At 45.7% G+C, this 24401-nt stretch overlaps 1 protein-coding gene across 1 annotated transcript in view; it reads left to right on the top strand.

Moving 5' to 3' along the window:
• LOC141476648 (probable global transcription activator SNF2L2) overlaps positions 1-24401 on the top strand; it is a 217972-nt gene that overhangs the window by 145315 nt on the left and 48256 nt on the right. The window contains exon 28 of the mRNA XM_074165433.1: positions 14218-14436. Within this exon, the coding sequence (XP_074021534.1) occupies positions 14218-14436 (219 nt within the window). The remainder of the gene's footprint in view (positions 1-14217; positions 14437-24401) is intronic.

Genomic DNA, 24401 nt, shown 5'->3' with positions numbered 1-24401 from the left:
ACAACCCCCTAACTTTCCTGTTCAACAGGCATTACTGTTCCTTTTTACAAGGAATTGTGGCCACGAAATAAATAATAAAAAAACTCTGTACTCACCCGTCGGGTTGTGTGTCGCCGAAGAAGATGAGCCTCACACGGGGCACCAATTGCGGCGATGATTGATCAGGATGCAATTGTATGCAGTAAGCAGACACAGAAGCAGAGGCAGAAGCAGCAAAAGCAGAAGCACAAGCACAAGCAGCACTTTATTCACATACACAAAGCTCTCTCTATATAGAGCTAGTTTCTGAGCTGTTTTGCCAAACAGGATGAGCACTCTCATTCTCATGGTATGCGACTGTCTTCAGCCACATCTTTCTACACACACTCTCCAGGTGATTTTCCAGCCTGACCTTCACAGACACACACAATGTTTTTCTCCCCTGTCTGGCCAGCTCGAAACAATCTTGTTCTTAAAGCGATATAGTCTTATTTCTGATCAAGTTCTGCTTGCTTCTGCGACATGCTCAGAAGGGTTCCAAAATCAGTCTTAATCGATCTTCCAAATGTTCTGCATGGCCCCAACAATGCATAGAGTCCCAGGGGCACCAGTGGGTCCCTGCCCGGGTGGTGACAAGCTGGGCTGGCTCTGGGGCTGGTTTCTCATTCTCCTCCTGGCCAGGTCGTGTGGCCACACCACCTCTCCTTGATGTACACGCCAGATTTCCCCATCCTCCCGCATTATCCACCAAGTACACCCGGGTCCTTGAACAAAAGCAATCCCATGAATGGGTTTGCCTTTTCCTGATAGAGGAGCAATCCATGTTGTATTTCCCAGCCAGTTCCTTGCACACACTACGGTGACCTTTATCTCCTTCCACAGCACATAGGGGTTTTGTTTGGGCAGGGACGGGTAAGTCATCTGATCCTCTGGTGTTAACCAGCCAAGTGACTTCTGCTAAATTTGCATCCCCAGTGCTTGTATGTCCCAGTGCCCATTGCTATCAGTATAGTCTTTAACAGTCCATTGTATCGTTCAATCTTTCTGCAGGCTGGTGCGTGATAGGAAATGTGGTACATCCAACTAGTGCCATGTTTCTTGGCCCAGGTGCTTATGTAGTTATTTTGGAAATGAGTCCCGTTGTCTGAGGCAGTTCTTTCTGGAATGCCATGCCACCAACGCACTTGCTTTTCAAGGCCCAGGATGGTGTTTCGGGCGGTGTTATGCGTTACAGGGTAAGTTTCCACCATTGTAAGCATGTGACACTTGCCTCAGCAGGTCCGTGGCAGTGTGATATAATCGATCTGCCAGGCCTCCCCATATTGATATCCCAGCCACCATCTGTTGTACCAGAGAGGCTTTACTCACTTGGCTCTCTTGATTATGATGCGTGTTTTGCATTCATGAATAACTCGTGCAATGGCTTCAGTGGTCAAGTCCACCCCTCGATCAAGAGCCCATCTGTTGGTTGCATCTCTCCCTAGATGTCCCAATGTTTCATGGGCCCACCAAGCTTCGAATAGCTCACCCTTACACTCCCAGTCCAGGTCCACCAGAGACAATTCAGTTCTGGCAACGTGGCCTACCTGCTCTTTGTTTGAATGTTCTTCGGTTGTGCTGCTCTTCGACATGTGAGCATGACATGTTCGACATGACGTACCTTTACAGTGGTGTTTTCTACCCGAACAGCGATGTCTTGCCACAGTGCAGCAGCCCAGATGGGTTTACCTCTGCAGTTGGTCCATTTCCGTTGCTGTAGCCACCCCTACAGAGCATTTGCCACCATTCATGAATCGGTACTAAAGTACTGGCCACTTTTCTCATTAAGCAATCTCCAGGGCCAGCTGGATGGCTTTCGCTTCGGCAAACTGACTCAACTTGCCTTTTCTGTGACAGTTTCTGCAACTTGTCATGTGGGACTCCACACAGCAGCTTTCCAGCTCTGATGGTTTCCCCCAATACAACAGGACCCATGAGTAAACAGAGCATATAGCTTCTCATTTTCTGGTAATGTATTATACAGTGGGGCTTCTTGGGCATGAGTCACCTCCTTGGGCAATGCTCCAAAATCTCTCTCTTCTGGCCAGTCCATGATTTCTTCCAGGATTCCTGGGCAGCTGGGGTTCCCCGTTCAGGCCCACTGTGTGATCAGTGCAATCCATGTAGTGTTGGGTGCATGATGGGTAGAGGGGGCCCTTCCTTTGAACAACCAGTACAGCACAGGCAATCGTGGTACCAAGGAGCTGTGTTTCAGTACCAACTATTTCTGAAGCATCTCAAATCCCTTCATATGCTGTTAATGTCTCTCTTTCAGTTGGGGTGTAGCAGGCCTTGGATCCTCTATATCCCCAGCTCCAAAACCCTATAGGTTGACCTCGAGTCTCTTCTCCAGGTGCTTTCTGCCAGAGGCTCCAGGTGAGGCCATGCTCCCTGGTTGCAGTGTAGTGCACATTTCTCACATCTGATCCTGTCCAGACTGCCCCAAGGGCTATCTCACAAATTATCTCCTGTTGGAAGGTGTGCTGCTGCTCAGGGCCCCACTCAAAACAGTTCTTCTTTTGGGTCACTCAATAGAGAGGACGCACAAGCTGACTGTAACACAGAATATGCATTCTCCAGAATCCCATGGCGCCTAGAAATGCATGTGTTGCTTTTTTGTTAGCTGGTGGGGACACGGCTGTTATCTTATTGATCACATCTATTGGGATGCGACAATGTCCATCTTGCCATTTTATTCCCCAAAAATGGATCTCTCGTTCGGGTTCTTTGACCATGCTTTGTTTTATGGCAAACCAGCTTTCAGAAGGATCTGGATTATTCTTTTCCCTCTCTCAAACAATTCTTCCTCTCTGTTGCCCCACACGATGATGTCATTGATGTATTGCAGGTGTTCAGGGGCTTCGCTCTGTTCCAGTGCAGTCTGGATCGGTCCATGGCAAATGGTAGGGCTGTGCTTCCACCCCTGGGGCAGTCGATTCCAGGTGTGTTGGACACCCCTCCACTTGAAAGCAAAATATGGCTTGCACTCTGCTGCCAAAGGGATCGAGAAGAACACATTGGCAATTTCAGTTGTGGCATACCACTTGGCAGCCTTCGACTCCAGGTCATATTGGAGCTCTAGCATGTCTGGTATGGCAGCACTCGACAGTGGCGTGACTTTGTTCAGGCCACAGTAGTCCACCTGTAGCCTTTCAATCCCTTTGTTGATTCCATGATCCCTAGTGAGGGATCCCAGCTGCTGGTCTTCCTTACCGTCTAGTTCCAGACCGTTGACCCCACTGTCCCAGCACTGGAACAATCAGGTAGCAATTCACTCACCTTGCTGACCTCTGTAATCTTTCCACATATCTCACAGCTCACTCAGGGATAGTTTCTGCCTCTTCTATGATTTCTGTCTCTTCCCTCTCTTCTTCTTGTGGGTGTGCTGCTGCAGAACAGGCTGCCTCTTCTGATTCTTCCTCCTGCTCCCTCTTAGGAGGAGCTTCTTCCTCTCTTACTAACTGGGTCAACCTCTGCTTCTATTGTTTCTTCTTGACTACAGAAGCAACTATGAAAGTTGAGGGTTGGGTCTCTGGTTTAGCCACAGTGTCTGTTCATGTGACCTCTTAGTGTCCATTTGTGTGCCCTCAGAGCAAGAGACCCTCTTGCTCTATTGAGGGCATGAGGCCTATCTATCGATAGGCGTGGGCCGGGCCCCAACACAACATTAGAATTTGCTGTGTTTCATTGGGGCAGGCAAGGCTCCCCTCTTTCAAATGCTGTACCAATTTGTCAGCATTACATGCCTGTACAGGTGTAACAGAGGTGATAATGGCCTTAGGCACCTGCTCAAATCCTCCCATACACCCTGATGCCCAGGGATTGACAGCTTTGGGACATAGAATCGTTTTGGTTGGAAAAAGACCCTTAAGATCATCGAGTCCAACCATTAACCTATCACTGCCAAATTACCACTAAACCATGTCCCTCGGCACTACACCTACATGTCTTTTAAATACCTCCAGGGATGGCAACTCAACCGCTTCCCTGGGCAGCCTGTTCCAATGCTTGACAACCCTTTCAGTGAAGAAATTTTTCCTAATATCCAATCTAAACCTCCCCTGGTGCAACTGGAGGCCATTTCCTCTTGTCCTATCACCTGTTACTTGGGAGAAGAGACTGACGCCCACCTCGCTACAACCTCCTTTCAGGTAGTTGTACGTATTCCTGTGTGGCATTCCCAATTTGTTGTTTAACCTTATGAACATCGATCAAAATGAACATCAGGCTAGTTAGTTTAAAGCTAGATCATATGCTTCCATACTACATAGCAGTCACTTATAACTGTATTGTGTACATATTTTCAATTGCATTTTCAGGTGGCACATCTGTATACTGCTGAGTGTTACAGAATATGCTGATGTAAGCGCTACTAATATTTTTGAATGCTTGTATTCTGAGGATTAGATTTATAGTGTAGCACTGGTCATGCAGCTTCACAGTAAAAGCTCCTCTCCATTAGGTGGACAATGAAATCTTGAATAAAGTGAAACTTTCTTGAGTGTTTTCATGAGGTTTATTTTGTGTGGAAAGTAAGGAGTTCTGTTTTCTGCATTTTTATGCCTCACTTGTCTTTTCTTTGAGCATTTTAGATTTTCCTGTTGTTTTTTTATTTTTAAATGACATACCTCAGGGATCATAGAAAAAGAGACGACAATCATGTGCAACGTTTTCAAGGGAATCTTTAAATGTGTAAAATTATCAGAGGGAGTTAATAAGCAGCTTTAACCTGAGGTCTTGCCACTCCAACTCGCAATGTAACAATATCATGGTAATTTTAAATCAAATAATTTTTTGTTAAAATAAACTATTTAAACGGCTAATTTAATTTTAAAAAGGACCCACAAGATTCAATGCATTCTAACTTAAGGATGGCATTTTATTCATAAAAGTTTTCCCTTTACTACCCCACGTTTTATTATGCCACTATCCACTCCTCTTTTGTAGCACTATAGAAGAAACAGACCTGTTGGTCACTAGCAGCAGGGCTATATGTCTAGTTTTTTTTCTTTCTCCAGCTGCTGATACCTTTAAGCTATACTTGCATGAGGCTTTTCAGAAGGAAACTACATTTCTGATTAATATATTGGTTTGATAATATCATTATCCAACTCGCAGCTGTCTCCTTAGCTGCATTTGTCTTTGAGAGATTCAGTTTAATTTTACTTTAATTTCTGAGAAGTTTTGCCTGGGTCAGCAGCCAGAATTCTGACTGCAGATCAGCTACCTGCTCCTTCTCAGCTGGACCCTGGTCTTCTGCACCAGGTGGGGTGGGAGTGGAAGAGGCAAGGGTGGGAGGAGAGAGACAGCACAGGGTTCTTTCTGGATCTCAGTAAGAAAGGCCTGACAACAAAGAGCATAATAAAAATAGCTGTTTTAATAAGACAGAATAAAAAGAGGAATATAGATAGCAAGTAAATCTTACGACCCTTCAGATGCTGGGAACCCCGCTTTCATGCAGCATCAGACAGACCCCAGATGGATCTTCCCACAGCACACCGTGCAGATTCTGTGTCAGTGGAGAAGTCCCTCCTCCCTCCAGGACCATAGTGCTTTTATCTTGTGTAAAAGCCAAAACCATAGGTCTTATCCTGACAGGTTGGAATATTATCTCTGTCATAACATCCACAGCACAGGCTGACACAGGGCACTCCAGCAGATTCCTTTACAGTGGCTACTCATGCTAACCTATTGGCTTTTCAAGCCTTAAGTACAAGACCCAATAGAGCAGACATGGCCTGCTCAAGATCACTGACTCCTCAAATACAATGTCTTCTGCAAGGCTCCCAATATACTTGGCCATTACACAGCTACCTCAATGCTGACTAGTCCAGTAAGGGTCTTATAGGCTTAATTCCTTCTTGTTGCCTCTGAAGGGGAAAAAAACCCCAAGGAAACAAAAACATCTAATGCCAGTGTTCCCTTCCTGGAGTTCTGGGTGCTGGGTGGTACTTGGTGCCGATGCTCAAGTTCGTGAGCATATGCATCATTGCAGATCCCCAAAGGAAAAAAAAGACCTCAAGGCATTTGTGCATGTGCATATACAGACAAAAATATGTCATCTTTCTCCTTATCAGAAGACGCAAGTTCTGAGTTTGGAAGCAGTGAACCAAAAATAAAAATTATTATAAAAGCCAAGACGATGAACACATTCAATATGTAGTGAAACTGCTTTGGAGGCCTGCAGCTGCCTAGACTCCCTGGGAAGTTATAACAACAGGCTTTGATCACTAGCTGATGCTGCAGGGTGCTGTGCCCGAACTATTGGTATGGCAACTGCATTTTCTATAAACAGGGAAGTAGGAGCCTGCCTTCTGAACCTAGAAAGCATTTAAATTGTGGAATTATTGTATCCTCTGGCATATTTCTCCCACAGCAATGCTCCTTGCAGGGCGGCAAAATGATAGATCAGCAATCAGATTATTTCTTAAAGGGCCATGAGTGTTCTGTTAAGGACTCTGTTGTTTAGGGCTTTTCAAGAATCCATGGATTTGTTTGCAATAGTCACAAATTAGTGTATCCAAGTTGCTGCTCAGAGGCTAAATTAAGCAGGATGCTGTTTGATGTGTTCCATGATACGCGAGATACTTATTCTGACCTGATCTTGATTCTAATGGTTTTGACTCGGGCAGAAGCATCAAGACAGCTCTTACCTGGCTAAACTAGTTCTGATGCTCTTTAACTCATCCTCCAAACCTTTACTGTGAAGCTAAATCTCTTAAAACAGTTGAAGTGTTTTGCATCTGGATTCAGTTTCTCATTCAACCTAATTGCTTGCTTGGTGACATGAACAAAGTTCTGTTATGTAGATGTGCAGATTTAATTCAAAGTAGATTTGCATGTTGCCAAGTGGAACAAGTCTGAAACCTGAGATGAGCAGTGTCAGATTTATCTCACACGGCCATTCAAAAACAAACTGCTGTGGACCACTTGCTTTTGCTGATCTATAAAATTCAAGTGAAATTAAGTCCATATTTATTTTTCTTATTCAAATTAGAAGAAAGCTAATATTGACATACATACATACATACAAAGTATGTGATGGATATTTTCAACATCCTCATGACTATTTTGGATTCCAAGTGTTGGAATATAAAAAAGTATTGGAATATAATAGTGTTGGAATATAATAAAATTTTTTGAATTTCAAGTGTTGGAATATAATAGTGTTGGAAAATATCGTGATATAAAATTTATTTAATTTCTTTCCTACTTTATGCATACTGGCAAAAGTTAATATGTTGTATAGTAAAACTTGTCATTCAGTCTTTCCTTGATCCCCTCAAAATCTTTCCTAGGAAAATGTTAAGAATGTTTTAAACTGTTTTCTTATCAGTTGGAATGTGAAATTGAAAAGTTATGTGTTCTCTTTTACCAACTGTTAAAAGGCAACTCTGGCATCAAACACTATAGTAAAGTTGAGCTAGCTTGTTATAACAACCTGACATAAATTACCAGAAGCTTTTTTTTAGGGTTTGTATATTGTAAAGGAGCTTTGTTTATATATATATATATTTTACAATCAATGCTAAGCATATATATTTAACACACCATTTTGTAGCTAGTGAACATGAACTCAGTTTGATCTTCAGGTAGTTGTAATTAGATACTACAGTAGCTCTATAGGATTATCTGTCTTATGTTCAATATTTCAGTTAACCTTTCATTCAGTGACCCTTATATTTATCTAATCACAATGGAGATTTTTTAACAGGCTTTGTTGAAGGTTGGGATTTTGTGAAATTGATAAAAAGTTGTTGTCTACGATGTCCACATGCATATTGTCCATGACTTCGAAATCACAGGTTGTTGGTGCTTAGAGGCTCCAAATTCACAGGTTGTTGGCGCTTAGAGGTTTTGACCGGGCCCTCTCTTAATGGCAGTAGCTGACTAACTCCATAGATAGGCATACCACTTCTGTATCATGGCCTTCTGGGAGGGGGTGATCCCTTGAGGATTCCCTCTGCTAAATGCAGAGGGAAAGGGCCTTGCACTATAATATAGAATCATAGAATCATAGATTCGTAGATTCGTAGAATCATAGAATGGTTTGGGTTGGAAGGGACCTTAAAGATCATCGAGTTCCAACCCCTCTGCCATGGGCAGGGACACCTCCCACTAGAACAGGTTGCTCAAAGCCCCATCCAGCCTGACCTTGAACACTTCCAGGGAGGGGGCATCCACAACTTCCCTGGGCAACCTGTTCCAGTGTCTCACCACCCTCACAGGAAAGAATTTCTTCCTAATATCTAATCTAAATCTCCCCTCTTTCAGTTTAAAACCATTACCCCTCGTTCTATCACTACACTCCCCTGATAAAGAGTCCCTCACCGTCTCTCCTGGAGCTACCCTTCACGTACTGGAAGGCTGTTATAAGGTCTCCCCAGAGCCTTCTCTTCTCCAGGCTGAACAACCCCAACTCTCTCAGCCTGTCTTCGTAGGAGAGGTGCTTCAGCCCTCTGATCGTTTTCGTGGCCCTTCGCTGGACCCGTTCCAACAGGTCCATGTCCTTCCTGTGCTGGGGCCTCCAAAGCTGGACACAATACTCCAGGTGGGGTCTCACGAGAACGGAGTAGAGGGGGAGAATCACCTCCCTTGACCTGCTGGCCACACTTCTCTTGATGCAGCTCAGGATGCAGTTGGCTTTCTGGGCTCCCAGTGCACATTCCTGGGCTCCCAGCGCACATTCCTGGCTCATGTTGAGATTCTCATCCACCAACACCCCCAAGTCCTTCTCCTCAGGGCTTCTCTCCAGCCATTCTCCACCCAACCTGTATTTGTGCCTGGGAGTGCCGTGACCCAGGTGAAGGACATGAGGTTTGCACAGGCCCACCTCTCAAGCCTGTCCAGGTCCCTCTGGATGACATCCCTTCCCTCCAGCGTGTTGACCACGCCACACAGCTTGGTGTCATCAGCAAACTTGCTGAGGCTGCACTCTATCCTACTGTCCATGTCTCCGACAAAGATGTTAAACAGCACCAGTCCCAATACTGACCCCTGAGGAACACCACTCGTCATTGGCATCCACTTGGACATTGAGCCATTGACTGCAACCCTTTGAGTGCGGCCATCCAGCCAGTTCCTTATCCACCGAGTGATCCATCCATCAAATCCATGACTTTCCAATTTTGAGACCAGGATGTCATGCAGGACAGTGCCAAACACTTTGCATAAGTCCAGGTAGATGACATCTGTTGCTCTGCCCTTGTCCACCAAGTCTGTGGCAGTATCGTAAAAGGCCACCAAATTTGTCAGGCACGATTTGCCCTTGGTGAAACCATATTGGCTGTCACCAATCACATATCTTGCAAAGTACGTAACCTTTCCATTTCCTTGACTGCCCTGGTAAGTGAAAGGAGTCCCTTCTCCCACTCTGAGTACCATTGTTCATTTTCCTTAAATGAGGTAGAAGAGAATAATAAAGGTCTAGCTTGCCCTCTCGGTCCCTTTCGGAATACACTGCAATAGGAGGCATGTTCTGCAAACCCCCACTCTACCCTCAATGGGTGTTGTGGGTGTAGTGGGCCTAGCCTCTGATAGGTCTTAAGTTCACCCTTTAGGACATTAAGGGCCTCTGTATGTTGTGGAGTCCAATCGCATTCCTTATTCTTTTGGAGCAAGTCATATAATGGGTGGGCAATCACTGAGAACCCCGGCCTATGCTTTCTCGAGTAGCCCAATGTACCTAACAGCTGCTGTAATTCTGTCTTATTGCCTGGAGTTTGCCCTTTCTCAATGGCTGACAGAGTGTCATCAGGTACTGCAACTGCTCCAGCTATCCATCAGGCTCCTAGGAATTTAATTGCTTGTCCTGGACCTTGACATTTGGAAGGCAGAATGTCTAGCCCATTTTTAGTCAACAGGTTCCAGATGGCTTCAGCCACCTGCCCTACCTGTTCTTTATTGTCTCCACCAACTAGGATATCATCTATGTACTAATATATGTGGACACCTGATGGCACCTCCACCGCATTGAGGAGTTTGGCCAAGGCATTGTGGGCAATAGTGGGAGAGTGTTTGTATCCTAGGAGTCAGTGAAAGGTGTATTGTGTCCCTTCCCAAGCAAAGGCAAACTGAGGCCAATCCCCTTCCCTTAATGGGATCATGAAAAACATCTTTGATATCTAGGGTGGCCATCTACGGGTGGGTGGCTGCCTGTATTGCTGTTATATTTATATACTTATATTGCTGTTATATTGCCTATTGAGGTTATATTCAGAATGGCAGCCATCAGAGGCAGGGTATTACTGTTTAATCTTTGATAGTCAATCGTCAAACGCCACTGCCCATCAGGCTTACAAACTGGCCAGACTGGAGAATCTCTCTGTACCTCTCCTAGTGCAGTGGGTCTTCCCTCTTCACTCTGCAGAGGAGTGAAGTGGTTCTGCAAGGGCACTTCAGTTTTTGGGGGAAGTCTCTTCCTCTTGCTAGTCTTTGCAGTTACAAGCTTCCATTCTGTGATGCTGGCCCCCCTCCCTTCTGTGTGTGCCAGTAGTCTTTTACTGTTTGGCCGTGGGCCGTGGGTCCACTGCAGTTTGTGCTTGTAACCAGCTGTCTATCTCCTTCTCAGCCTCCCTGATGTTTTACACAGCCTCCTCACCACCTCCTGCAGCTCAGCCACCTGCTGCAAGATGTCCTCCACCTGGGCACACCTTTTGCAGGCAGGTCTGCTGCCTATCCCTGCCCCAGGAGAAAGGTCTAAGCACCTCCTGCAGTCCAAGGTCTGCACTGCAGCCTCTCCCTTCAGCAGCTCCATCTGGGTGGAGGCATCAGCCACCGCTGGGGTGGATGGTGCAGAGCCCCTAGTCCAAGCTGCAGCATTTGCTCTCTGATGAGTGTCGACCTTTCTGCCTTGAGTGCCCTTGACCCGTGAAGATGGTCAGAGGACGGTGCCCGGTGCTCGACCAGTTGGAATGATCCTCCTTTGAAGAGGTGCCCTTCTCACGCGCCCTTTTGTGCAAACTGCCGCATCACGTTCTGGTCGCTGTGCTCCCTAGGCTACTTTTTTATAGGCAGGAGGTGGTCAGCATTGCTCTGGCAACGCCCAGGCCTCATCAGCACCTCCCGTGAGAGCTGCCCCGGCTCCTGGTGGGTATCTCCACTGCCCTGGCATGTCCTTACCTCAGGAAAACCGCCTTTGTGCCGGGCTCTGCCTCTCTGCTGTGAGTCGGCCTGGCTCTGGAGCAGCTCCCCTTGGCGACTGACTGATCCTCGGGATCTGCGCCTGCAATTAATTTTCGTATTTGGACAATACTGGGGGATCTTTCTGCTTGTGCTAGCATGATCTCAACTTTTTTTTCGAATAGATGTATCCGCTCTCTCTTTTCAATTCCGCTTTTAAACAATCTGTTTCTAATTGCTTCTTTAAATTATCCTTCTCTAACATTCCAGAATAATTATAAAATGATCTTGTGCTTGAATTAAACAAAGATGTCTCAGAGGAGAAAAGGGGAAAAGTATGATTGCCAATTTTTTCCATGAGATGGGTCTTGGAGTACTGGGACACTAGCTATGTAGGGCCCAAATACCAGATTAGGCTCAAGGCCAGTGCTTTTATCATATCTCTCAAGGCAAAGCAAAACAAAGTGATAAACAACACAGAAAACAGTGAAAAATGAAAACAGTCATTAACAATTCTTGGAGTTTGTTGTACAGCAGGAAAGAGATGAAGCACCAGAGCAGGGGAGATGACACGTAAGTTAGCATCCAGAGTAAATACGTCAGCATCACAACCAGCAACAGCAAGTAATAGCCTAACAAGTAACAGCTCAGCTAAACAGGTATAATGGCACACTCCGATCAAATCTGTCGTTATCTCAAACCCCTTGAGCCCCATGTTGGGCTCCAAAAAGGACTGCGGTGGCTTGACCCTGGCTGGCAGGTAAGCCCCATTCAGTCACTAGCTCATTTCCCCCCCCCCCCCCAGTGGGATGGGGGAGAGAATCAAGGGCAAAAGTCAGAAAAAAACTTGTGGATCGAGATAAAGACAGCTTAATAAACAAAGAAAAGAGGAAGAAAAAAAAAAAACAACAAACCAAACAAGTGATACACCACCTCCCACAAGTAGACCGATGCCCAACCAGTTCCTGAGCAATAGCTACCTACTCCAAAACACCCTCCCCTCTGTTTTTATTGCTGAGCATGACATTATTTGGTATGGAATAGCTCTTTGGTCAGGTCAGGTCAGCTGTCCTGGCTATGTCCCTTCCCAACTTCTTGCAGCCTACCTGCTGCAAGTATCAGAGTGAGAAACAGAGAAAGCTTTGATGCCATACAAACAATGTTCAACAATAGGGAAAACACTGGTGTGTTATTAACACTGTTTTGGTCACAAATCCAAAACACAGCACCATGCAGGTGGCTATGAAAAAAATCAACTCCATCCCAGCCAGACTCAGTACATGGCATTTGAGCTAAAAGTCAGTGGGTTTAAGATGAGTGTTTTTTTATATAAGGACAGTTATAGCTGCAATTTAGAAAGAATAAGATAACTTTTAAAAGGTCAGCAATATTGTGTGCTTTTTGAAATTGAAAGTTTTAGGCCCTAATTTTACCAAAGCATGCATTCTTTGATCACATATAAGCATTTGTAGCATATGAATTTCTTTGTTTCTAGGCTTTCACACTCACTGAGGACACTGAATATAATTACTTTGTTAGTTTAAATAAAACAAGGTGGATCTCTTTTGTAAATATATGTTTTGCTAAAACATGGGAAGATGAGACTAAAGGTTTCTCAGAGATAAAAGGGATTTGAATAGAAACTTTCGAGAAAAAGCAAATGGTTGTCTCATTTCTCAGCTTAATTGGGAGTGTCTTTAATTTCCCGTTATGCTCTTTCCTTTCAAAAAAATAGCAGCTAACATATCCTTAGTTCTTCAGTCTGTACTTTTCAAATGCAAGCATATTAATCAGTGAAAAAATACAATTTTTGAGCATTATGTATTTTATTACAGTTCATTACTAAATAATAGAATAGTATTTTGATTTGAGCCTTGTTTGACTACAAATCTTTATTTCTTGCCAGTTGGCATGTTTGTCAACAAACTAAACCATGTGCATGCCCAGTTTGAATGAATACATCATTTAAAAGGGGGAATATGAAAGTCTGCTACGAAAATAGAAGTCTACACAGTCACTTCTCCATTATGAAGTAATAAGATGGAATATCATTGATTCTGGAATCTAGTTGAGCATGCATAGTCAGGTTGCATGCATTTCATTCTGCTTTTCATCTGGATTTAGAAATCAGATCATATGATAATTCAGGTTGGAAGGGACCTCAGGAAGTATCTAGTCCTACCTTCTACTGAAAGCAAGGTCAGCTATGAAATCAGACCAGATTGCTCAGGACTTTATCCAGGATAGAGATTGCACAACCTCTCAGGCAATCTGTTCCACTGGTGAAAATGTTTTTCCTCATAACCAGTCCAAACTTCTCTTCTTACAAATTATGCCTGTTGTCTCTTGTATTCCCAACACGTACCACTTCCACATACATATTGGAAAGCTACTATTAGGTGTCCCGAAGTCTTTTCTTCTCCAGGCTGAACAAGCCCAGGTCCCTCAGCCTCTCTTCACAGGGCATGTGCTCCAGCCCTGTGACCACCTTGATGGCCCTCTGCTGAACTCTCCCCGGTTCATGAAAGTTTTTCTTTTTTGGGGGACCCAAGCCTGGATATGGTATTCTAGATGTGGTCTAACAAGCCCTCAAGCATATCAACTTAACAACCCCCTCCAATTTGGTGTCATATGCAAACTTTATGAGCAAGCACTCTGTCACCTCTTCCATATAATTTATAAAGATGCGAAATAGGACAGGTCCCAGGATATACCCCTGTGGTACTACACTCGTGACTGATCTCCAGGTAGACCATAACCCATTAACAACTACTCTCTGTGCCTGATTATCCAGCCTGGTTTTTTTTTTTACACATCTGGTTGTCCACTCATCCAGACTATAATATTCTTCACTTCAATGAAATTCACTTTGTAATAATGAATTTGATTGAAGATCAGCTTTCATGTGGGGATATTCCTTTTTATAGTGGCATTTTATAAGTAGTGGGGTGGAGGAGGGAAATGCCACCAGAGGAGCTGGTTTAAAGTTTCAATCATAAGTAAATAACCAGCTATTCCCATGGTTTATTTAATCAAGATCCTTCAAATTGTTGTATCTTTTCCCAACTGCCATTGCAGCGCATGGATATGGATCGTCGTAGGGAAGATGCCAGAAACCCCAAGCGCAAGCCCCGCTTGATGGAGGAGGATGAATTGCCATCTTGGATTATTAAGGATGATGCTGAAGTTGAAAGGCTCACATGCGAGGAAGAGGAAGAGAAAATATTTGGAAGAGGGTCCCGTCAGCGCAGGGACGTGGACTATAGCGATGCTCTTACAGAAAAACAGTGGCTACGGGTAGGTACTGCTTTCTTCTTTTTGACAGTTGCTATTTGTGGGGGGCAATGTTCTCATTGAAGATTACAAAGTTGCACAAGTGAAAACACGGTGTAATATCTAAGGCCCATATATTCTTATTCAGTTTTTACAACTGTGCTTAAGACATAACTTAGGTTTCAAGCTATGCTGCTGAAGCATAGCTCATTGCTAGATGCAGAATCATGATTACAGTTGTTCTCTATTGCAACTCTTCTGTGGCCATAGATATTGACATATTTCACTTATGTTTTTCAACACACTAAGCAGATTTTCATCATTAATAGACTTTTCAATTTAAAATATGGGAAACCTATGATCAGTGTGTATTACAGCTTTCTGTGCTGTGGGTGTATAAGAAAAAAACCAAACTGATCCATTTTAAAGGTTTGGAAACTTTCAAGCAAGTCTCTCAAACTTTTTAATTTCCAAGTGCCTCTGTGTTTCTTGATCCCAGTGAGATCAAAAAATTGAAGACGACCATATTGCAGGATTTCCATGCCCAAAAGTAAAGAATCTAAACTTACTCTCACTGAATCTATGATTTTGTTGCCCTTGAGGATTTCTTGTCATTCCTCTGTTTAAAAAAAAAAAAAAAAAAGCAGAGATAATGAAAATGCTTAAAAATATTTACGAAAAGCATTGTATAATAAACACTAATGTATATGGCTTTTCAAAATGTTGATATCAGGGGTGGTAAAGAAATTAGGTTTGATCTCTAGAAAGTCTCATCAAAACCAGGAAATTTCATAATTAACCCAATTATGATTTCTAAAGCATATTAGTAGATTTTTCACATACAGAACTAGCCTCTGTGATTTGATAGGCAGTATTCTACCATGGTAGAACACTCACATGCTTATGTGGTTGACACTAACACACAGTGCAGCTAGGACCATAAAAGCTAGGGGAAAAAACACACCAAAATAAAGTGTATATCAGATAGATCTGCTTGAGCTCATTTTAAACTAGTGAGCTTCAGTACTGAAATACTCTGGCTATGGCAAAAGCTCAACTTGGACTTTCCTACTTTACTTCTCAGGTTGGTTTTGTACTCAATGTTAAGCTGTTCTGTTTCAAAAAATAATAGCCCACAAGAAGTCATCTTTCTACCTCAAGGCAAGATCAGCTATTCCTATGTCATTCCTTATAGATGTTTGCCTAAAGGCCTCCACTGATGGAACTCCGTAAGGGAAGCTATTGCTGTGATTTAGTTTTCCCTAATACCTTATCTGAATTTCTTTGCTGGTTTTTAAGCGCATTACTTCTTGTTCTGTTCACTGTGATCATGAAGAACAGGCTGTTCACTCCCTCCCCCCCCCCCCATCTTTTTATGTCTTTAAAGACTGTTATCATAACCCTGCTTAGTGTTTTTTTCTTTGTGTTAACAACCCCAGCTCATGTGATCTTTTCCCATAGGACCTGATTTCTAGACCTCTGATCATTTTCATTCAACTTCCTTAAACTCTCTCCAAGTGGTTAGCAACTTTGTTTAAGTTTTATTCAAAGCTAGACACCAATACTCCAGGTACAGTCTTGCCTGAACAAAGGGGAAGAGTTCTTTCATATAACTGCTAGGGTGTTTATATGGTAAAGTGTTTTTCTGTTTTCTCAGCAGTACAGACACTGACTTGTGTTCAACTTGTGATCTAGTATAAACCCTCAATCACTTTCTATGAAACTACTCCCTATCCAATTTTTCCATATCCTTTTTTGTACAGTTGTGGGGTGTTGACCTTGGCTGCCTGCCAAATGCCCACCTAGCCACTCTCTCACTCCCACTCTTCAACAGAACAGGGGGAGAAAATAAGATAGAAAAGTCCGTGGGTCTAGATAAGGACAGGGAGCTCACTTACCAATTACTGTCACAGGCAAAACAGACTCAATTTGGGGAAAATGAATTAAATTTGTTGCCAATTAATAATAGAGTAGCATGGCAAGAAACAAAGATAAAAGTAAAAACACCTTTCTCCCACCCCTCCCTTTTTCCCAGGCTCAATTTTACTCCTTCATTCCTGACTCTTCTACCTCCTCCCCCCACTCTGAGCAGCACAGGGGGATGGGAAATGGAGGTTGTGGTTAGTTCATAATGCTTTGTCTCTGCTACTCCTTCCACCTCGTGCTCTTCCCCTGCTCCAGCAGGGTGTCCCTCCCACGGGAGACAGTCCTTCACAAACTGCTTCAATGTGGGTCTCTCCCATGGCCTGCAGTCCTTCAGGAACAGACTGCTCCAGCATGGATGCTATCCATGGGCCGCAGCTCCTGCCAGAAAACCTGCTCCTGCATGGGCTCCTCTCCACTGGCTGCAGCTTCCTTCAGGGCATATCCACCTGTTGAGGCATGGGGCCCTCCACAGGTTGTAGTGTGGATAGCTGCTCTGATATGGTCCTCCACAGGCTGCAGGGGGACTACCTGCTTCACCTTGGTCTTCACAGGAATCTCTGCTCCAACACCTGGAGCACTTCCTCCCCCTCCTACTCTGACTTTGGTGTCTGCAGGGTTGTTTCTCTCATGTTTTTCTAACTCCTCTCTCTCACAGCTGCCATGCAGCTTTTTTTTTTACCCTTTTGTAAATATATTATCAGACAGGTGCCACCAGTGTCACTGATCAGTTAAGCTTCGGCCAGCAGTCTTGGGGCTAGCTGGAACTGGCTCCATCCAACATGTGGGTAGCTGCTGGTCTCTCCTCACAGAAGACCTGCAGACCTCCCCTACTACCAAAACCTTGCCACGTAAACCCAATAAAACAGTTGGGTTTTTCCCTACCTAATAGAAATACATTGCATATATCCTTGTTATAAATTATCCATGTTTTCTACAGTCATAACACTAATTTATCAAAATCATTTTGAATTTTAATCTCATCAGGTATATACTTGTGGCCCTTGTCAACTTGGGGTTCTTTGCAGATTTAATAGGCATACTTCTCATTCCATAATCCAAGTAATTAAAAAAAAAGATACTGAATAGCACTGGACTCCTATTTCCACAGCCTTCCATTTTGACAGAACTAGCCCAAGTTTTAAGAAGTGCTCTATTTGCTAGACACCTGAGAGCAATTTTATGTAGTCCATGACTTCATGGTTTGTTTGTGATAATGTTGTGTGAAACAAGATCAAAACCCTTGCTAAAGTCAAGATAAAGCATGTACTGCTACTCCTTTTCAACATGGCTTGTTACTTTGTTGAAGAAAACTGCAAGTTCCTTCCTCCTCCACTGTTAACTGTGTACTCAAACTAGAATCATAGAATCATCTAGATTGGAAGAGACCTTTAAAAGCATCAAGTCCACCCATTAACCTAACACTGCCAAAAAACACCACTAAACCGTATCCCTAAACGCCACACCTACCCATCTTTTAAATACCTCCAGGGATGATGATTCCACCACTTCCAATGCTTGACAACCCCTTCAGTGAAGAATTTTTTCCTAATATCCAATCTAAACCTGCCCTGGCGCAACTTGAGGCCATTTCCTCTTGTCCTATCGCCTGTGACTTGGGAGAAGAGACCGACCCCCGCCTCTCTACACCCTCCTTTCAGGTAGTTGTAGAGAGCGAGAAGGTCTCCCCTCAGCCTCCTTTTCTCTAAGCTGAACAATCCCAGTTCCTTCAGCCGCCCCTCATAATACTTGTTCCCCAAACCCCTCACCAGCTTCGATGCCCTTCTCTGGACACGCTCCTGCACCTCAATGGCTTTCTTGCAGTGAGGGGCCCAAAACTGGACACAGTACTCGAGGTGGGGCCTCACCAGTGCCCAGTACAGGGGGACGATCACTTCCTTACTCCTGCTGGCCACACTGTTCCTGATACAGGCCAGGATGCTGTTGGCCTTCTTGGCCACCTGGGCACACTGCTGGCTCACGTTCAGCCTGCAGTCGACCAACACCCCCCCAGGTCCTTTTCTGCCAGGCAGCTCTCCAGCCACTCTGCCCCAAGCCTGTAGCGCTGCATGGGGCTGTTGTGACACAAGTGCAGGACCCGGCACTTGGCCTTATTGAACCTCATTCCATTGGCCTCGGCCCATCGATCCAGCATGTCCAGATCCCTCTTCCCCTCAAGCAGGTCCACGCTCCCGCCCAACTTGCTGTCATCTGCAAACTTACTGAGGGTGCACTCCATCCCCTTGTCCAGATCATTGATAAAGATATTAAAGAGAACTGGCCCCAAGACCAAGCACTGGGGGACACCACTTGTGACCGGCCGCCAGCTGGATTTAACTCCATTCACCACCACTCTCTGGGCCCGGCCCTCCAGCCAGTTTTTTTTACCCAGTGAAGAGTACTCCCATCCAAGCCATGGGCAGCCCGTTTCTCCAGGAGAATGCTGTGGGAGACCGTGTCAAAGGCCTTACTAAAGTCCAGGTAAACAACATCCACAGCCTTTCCCTCATCCACCAAGCGGGTCACTTTGTCATAGAAGGAGATCAGGTTTGTCAAGCAGGACCTGCCTTTCATGAACCCATGCTGACTGGGCCTGATCACATGGTTGTCCTGCACGTGCCGTGTAATGGCACTCAGGATGATCTGTTCCATGACCTTCCCGGGCACCGAGGTCAGACTGACAGGCCTGTAGTTCCCCGGATCCTCCTTCTGGCCCTTCTTGTGGATGGGTGTCACATTTGCTAGTCTCCAGTCAACTGGGACCTCCCCGGTTTGCCAGGACTGCTGGTAAATGATGGAGAGTGGCTCGGTGAGCACTTCCACCAGCTCCCTCAGTACCCTCGGGTGGATCCCATCCGGCCCCCATAGACTTGTGTATGTCTAGGTCTTGGAGCAGGTTCCCTCACCATCTCCCTTTGTATTATGGGAGCTTCATTCTGCTCTCCGCCCCTACCTACTAGCTCAGGGGGCTGGGTACTCAGGGAACAACCGATTCTACTGCTAAAGACTGAGGGAAAGAAGGCATTAAGTACCTCAGCCTTTTCCTCATCCTTGGTCACTATGTCCCATCTTCCCCCCCCCCCCATCTGATAAATAATGAAGATTCTCCTTAGTCCTCCTTCTATTGCTAATGTACTGGTAGAAACTTTTTTTATTGTTTTCAGCATCCAAAGCCAGGTTAAGTTCTAGTTGGGCTTTGGCCTTTCTAATTTTCTCCCTACATAGCCTCACAACATCCTTGTAGCCCTCCTGAGCGGCCTGCCCCTCCTTCCAAAGGCCATAAACTCTCTTTTTTTTTTTCCCCCGGAGTTGTAACCAGATCTCCCTGTTCAGCCAGGCCGGTCTTTCCCCCCCCCCCCCCCCCGACAGCTTGTTTTTCGGCACATGGGGACAGCCTGCTCCTGCGCCTTTAAGACTTCCTTCTTGAAAGACGTCCAGCCTTCCTGGACACCTTTGCCCTTCAGGACTCTGTCAAGCAGGCTCCTGAAAAGACCAAAGTCCACCCTCCGAAAGTCCATGGTGGAAGTTCTGCTGACCCCCCTCCTTGCTTCTCTGAGAATCGAAAACTCTATCATTTCGTGATCGCCATGCCCAAGATGGCCTCCAACCCTCACATCCCCCACAAGTCCTTCTCTGTTCACAAACAACAGGTCCAGCAGGGCTCCTTCCCTAATCGGCTCCCTCACCAGCTGTGTCAGGAAGTTATCCTCAACATGCTCCAGGAACCTCCTAGACTGTTCCCTCTCAGCTGTACTCTATTTCCAGCTGATATCTGGTAGGTTGAAGTCCCCCACGAGGACAAGGGCTAGCAATTTTGAGACTTCTTCCACCTGCTTATAGAATATGTTATCAGTCTCTTCATCCTGGTTGGGCGGTCTATAACAGACTCCCACCATGGTATCTGCCTTGTTGGCCCTCCCCCCAATTCTTACCCATAAACACTCAACCCTATTGTCACCATCATTAAGTTCTCGACATTCATAACACTCCCAAACAGACAGAGCCACCCCACCTCCTCGCCTTCCTTGCCTGTCCCTTCTGAAGAGTTTGTAGCCATCTAATGCAGCACTCCAGTCATGCGAGTCATCCCACCACGTTTCCGCAATGGCGACTACATCATAGTTTTCCAGCTGCACAATGGCTTCCAGCTCCTCCTGTTTGTTGCCCATGCTGCATGCATTAGTGTAGAAGCACTTCAGGTGGGCTACTGGTCCTGTCACCTTTTTGGGGGGAGAAGCCTTAACTCCTACCTGTCCATTCCCAGGCGCAGCCATGGTTTCTAACCCATCAACGACCCTCGTGTCTCTGCCGCTGCGTGGATCTCCATTCCCTGCCTTCACTGAGTCAGCAGACCAAGGGACCTCACTAGCATCCCACCCCACAGACATTGGTGCACCACCCCCAGACTTACCTCTAAAGAGCCTGGTTTCATCCCCTTCCCCCTTCAAATCTAGTTTAAAGCTCTTTCGATGAGCCCTGCCAACTCCTGTGTGAAGACCCTTTTCCCCCTTTGAGACAGGTGTACCCTGTCCGTCTCCAGCAGGCCTGGCGTCGTATAAACCAACCTGTGATTAAAAAAAAAACAAAGTCCTGCTGCTGACACCAGGCTCGGAGCCAGGTATTGATCTGCTGGCTCTTCTTGTTGATTCCCTCATCCTTCCCTGCAACTGGAATGACAGAGGAGAACACTACTTGCGCTCCTGACCCCTTGACCAGTCATCCCAAGGCCTGGAAGCCTCTCTTGATTGCCCTTGGGTTTCTTGTTAACAGCTCATCGCTGCCTGTCTGAAAAATTAGTAGCGGGTAGTAATCTGAAGGGCTTACCAGGGAGGGAAGCTTTCTTTTTATATCTTTAACCCGGGCCCCAGGGAGGCAGCAGACTTCCCTGAGAAGTGGCTCCGGTCTGCCTATTGGGCCTTCCGCTCCCTTCAGGATGGAGTCACCTATGACAATGACCCATCTTTTTTTCTTTACTGAAGATGTTTTGATGCGGGGGTGTAGTTTGACTTAACCTTGGCGACACCTCCGTGGACATTGAATCATCTTCCTTGTCATGATTGGGTTCCCCTTGCAGGGCCTCATTCCTATTTTTTAAGGGTACCTGGGAAGGCAGGGGAGTTACTGGGGAGACACGCCTGCTTCACCGGGCAGGAACGCGTTCCCATAGCCCCCTATGCTCTAAGTTACCTTGTTCAGCCAGGCAGAGAGAGGACAGGGAATCCTCTGTGTCATGTGGCCTTTCTGCCAGTTAGGCCCGGCTCAGGGGAGGTAGGCTGCGACTCCAGCAGCCTGTCTCCCTCTCGCACTCCCTGATGGTTCTCAATCTACTTACCTCCTCCCGGAGCTCCATCACTAGGCAGAGGAGTTCCTCTACCTGGTCACACTTCCCACCTGCGTGCTTACTGCTGCCATCTGATACTGGCATAAGGGATGGGCACACCCTGCAGGTGGCAGCATGCTCCCATGAGAGCTCCATCTGGGAAGCTGCCTCAGTCCTGCTGGGTGCAGAGCTTGGGGAGACCAAGGCTTTCCGCCAGGTGGATACCATGGCTCCCTGGTCAAGCTGTTAAACGTCCTTCAGCAACAACCTGACTAACACACCACACCCTGTTTGCCCACTCTGTTCACTGTGCTCCCTAGGGCCGCCTTTTGTGGGAGTTGGGGGGTGCCGTTACTGCTGGCCCCGCCCCTGTCTCGTCAGCAACCCTCGTGCCAGCTGCCGGCTCTTGCGGGCTGCCTGCGCTCTCCCGGCCTTTCCCCGGCTCCGGGAAGCTCAGGAAAAAGCCCCTTTTTAGCCATGAACCCCCACTCCCTTGCGGACGTACCTGCACCGGAGCTGTCCCTCGGCGAGTGAGTCCATGAGTTGGGCTCCATCTGTTATGGTGGTCACTCAGGACAGGAGAAGGCAGTGTGTTGTGCTGAGTTATTGAGCACCAAAGCCAACTCAGGTTGGGTCACTGCTGTACTTGCACAGCTTCTTGCGAGGCCCAGGTTGGTAGGTAGAAACAGTCTTTCTCAAGGTGTTAGGTAAGAAAAGCCATTCAAGATAAAAAAACCTTAGCATTATCGTCAACCTGTCCAATTAATCCGACTGGTTGATGAAGTGTATTAAGTATTAGAAGAGACACTGGTAATTCCGTACGTTCCAATCCTATGGTAACATAACATAAGCGTTTCCTACTGCTTCTAAAATGCCTACTGTAAATGAACTCTGCAGCCCATTTTTGTTTATAGATTTTTTAAGTTCCTTGAAAACTTGATAAGGTAATCCTTCATGAGCAGGAGGGTGATTAGCTTTATATATCACTGGAAATGCAAACGAAAAATCCCCATTTTTTAAAGCTGCTTCTTTGCACCTTTGCATTGCTGAAAGTTTTTCAGGTTCTGTTTTCAAAAAGGGGGTTGTAGGTGCTGGGGGGGGTGATTGGCAAAGGCTGCTTTTCTGACAACAGCATATTCAACTGTTGGGGGGGGTAATGGTGAATATAAGCTAGGTTCAGCTTCTGGGTCGACTGAACCAGAGTCGAAGGGGTTATCGGAAATTTGATCGTTTGAGGAAGTCTCAACATCCTTATAAGCATTTTTGCCTTCAGTATCTTTAGTTACAACAGCCTCACTAGGTTTTAACTGAGCTAGGGCTGAATATAAAAAATGCCAGGTTACTAGTGCCGATTCCGGGATATCAAAACCCAGCTCTTTCCTATTTTGTAAATGCTTTCCTACTTTTTCCCATTGTGAGCTATCAAAGGTACCCTCAGATGGGAACCAATTGCAATGTTCCTTTACTAGTAATAACGGTTGAGATAATTGCTTCTCACTAGTATTATAGCCGGCAGTGCGCAAAATTTGTTGCAAAACCTTTAAGTATAATTTATGTTCATGCGATGCAGTCTGTCCCATTTCTAACACAACCCCCTAACTTTCCTGTTCAACAGGCATTACTGTTCCTTTTTACAAGGAATTGTGGCCACGAAATAAATAATAAAAAAACTCTGTACTCACCCGTCGGGTTGTGTGTCGCCGAAGAAGATGAGCCTCACACGGGGCACCAATTGCGGCGATGATTGATCAGGATGCAATTGTATGCAGTAAGCAGACACAGAAGCAGAGGCAGAAGCAGCAAAAGCAGAAGCACAAGCACAAGCAGCACTTTATTCACATACACAAAGCTCTCTCTATATAGAGCTAGTTTCTGAGCTGTTTTGCCAAACAGGATGAGCACTCTCATTCTCATGGTATGCGACTGTCTTCAGCCACATCTTTCTACACACACTCTCCAGGTGATTTTCCAGCCTGACCTTCACAGACACACACAATGTTTTTCTCCCCTGTCTGGCCAGCTCGAAACAATCTTGTTCTTAAAGCGATATAGTCTTATTTCTGATCAAGTTCTGCTTGCTTCTGCGACATGCTCAGAAGGGTTCCAAAATCAGTCTTAATCGATCTTCCAAATGTTCTGCATGGCCCCAACAATGCATAGAGTCCCAGGGGCACCAGTGGGTCCCTGCCCGGGTGGTGACAAGCTGGGCTGGCTCTGGGGCTGGTTTCTCATTCTCCTCCTGGCCAGGTCGTGTGGCCACACCACCTCTCCTTGATGTACACGCCAGATTTCCCCATCCTCCCGCATTATCCACCAAGTACACCCGGGTCCTTGAACAAAAGCAATCCCATGAATGGGTTTGCCTTTTCCTGATAGAGGAGCAATCCATGTTGTATTTCCCAGCCAGTTCCTTGCACACACTACGGTGACCTTTATCTCCTTCCACAGCACATAGGGGTTTTGTTTGGGCAGGGACGGGTAAGTCATCTGATCCTCTGGTGTTAACCAGCCAAGTGACTTCTGCTAAATTTGCATCCCCAGTGCTTGTATGTCCCAGTGCCCATTGCTATCAGTATAGTCTTTAACAGTCCATTGTATCGTTCAATCTTTCTGCAGGCTGGTGCGTGATAGGAAATGTGGTACATCCAACTAGTGCCATGTTTCTTGGCCCAGGTGCTTATGTAGTTATTTTGGAAATGAGTCCCGTTGTCTGAGGCAGTTCTTTCTGGAATGCCATGCCACCAAC

This window comes from Numenius arquata, chromosome W (assembly GCF_964106895.1).
Source record: "Numenius arquata chromosome W, bNumArq3.hap1.1, whole genome shotgun sequence".
In the NCBI taxonomy this organism is placed as follows: domain Eukaryota; kingdom Metazoa; phylum Chordata; class Aves; order Charadriiformes; family Scolopacidae; genus Numenius; species Numenius arquata.
Note: the sequence above shows the minus strand (reverse complement) of the source record. Positions and strands in the feature narration are given on the sequence as shown.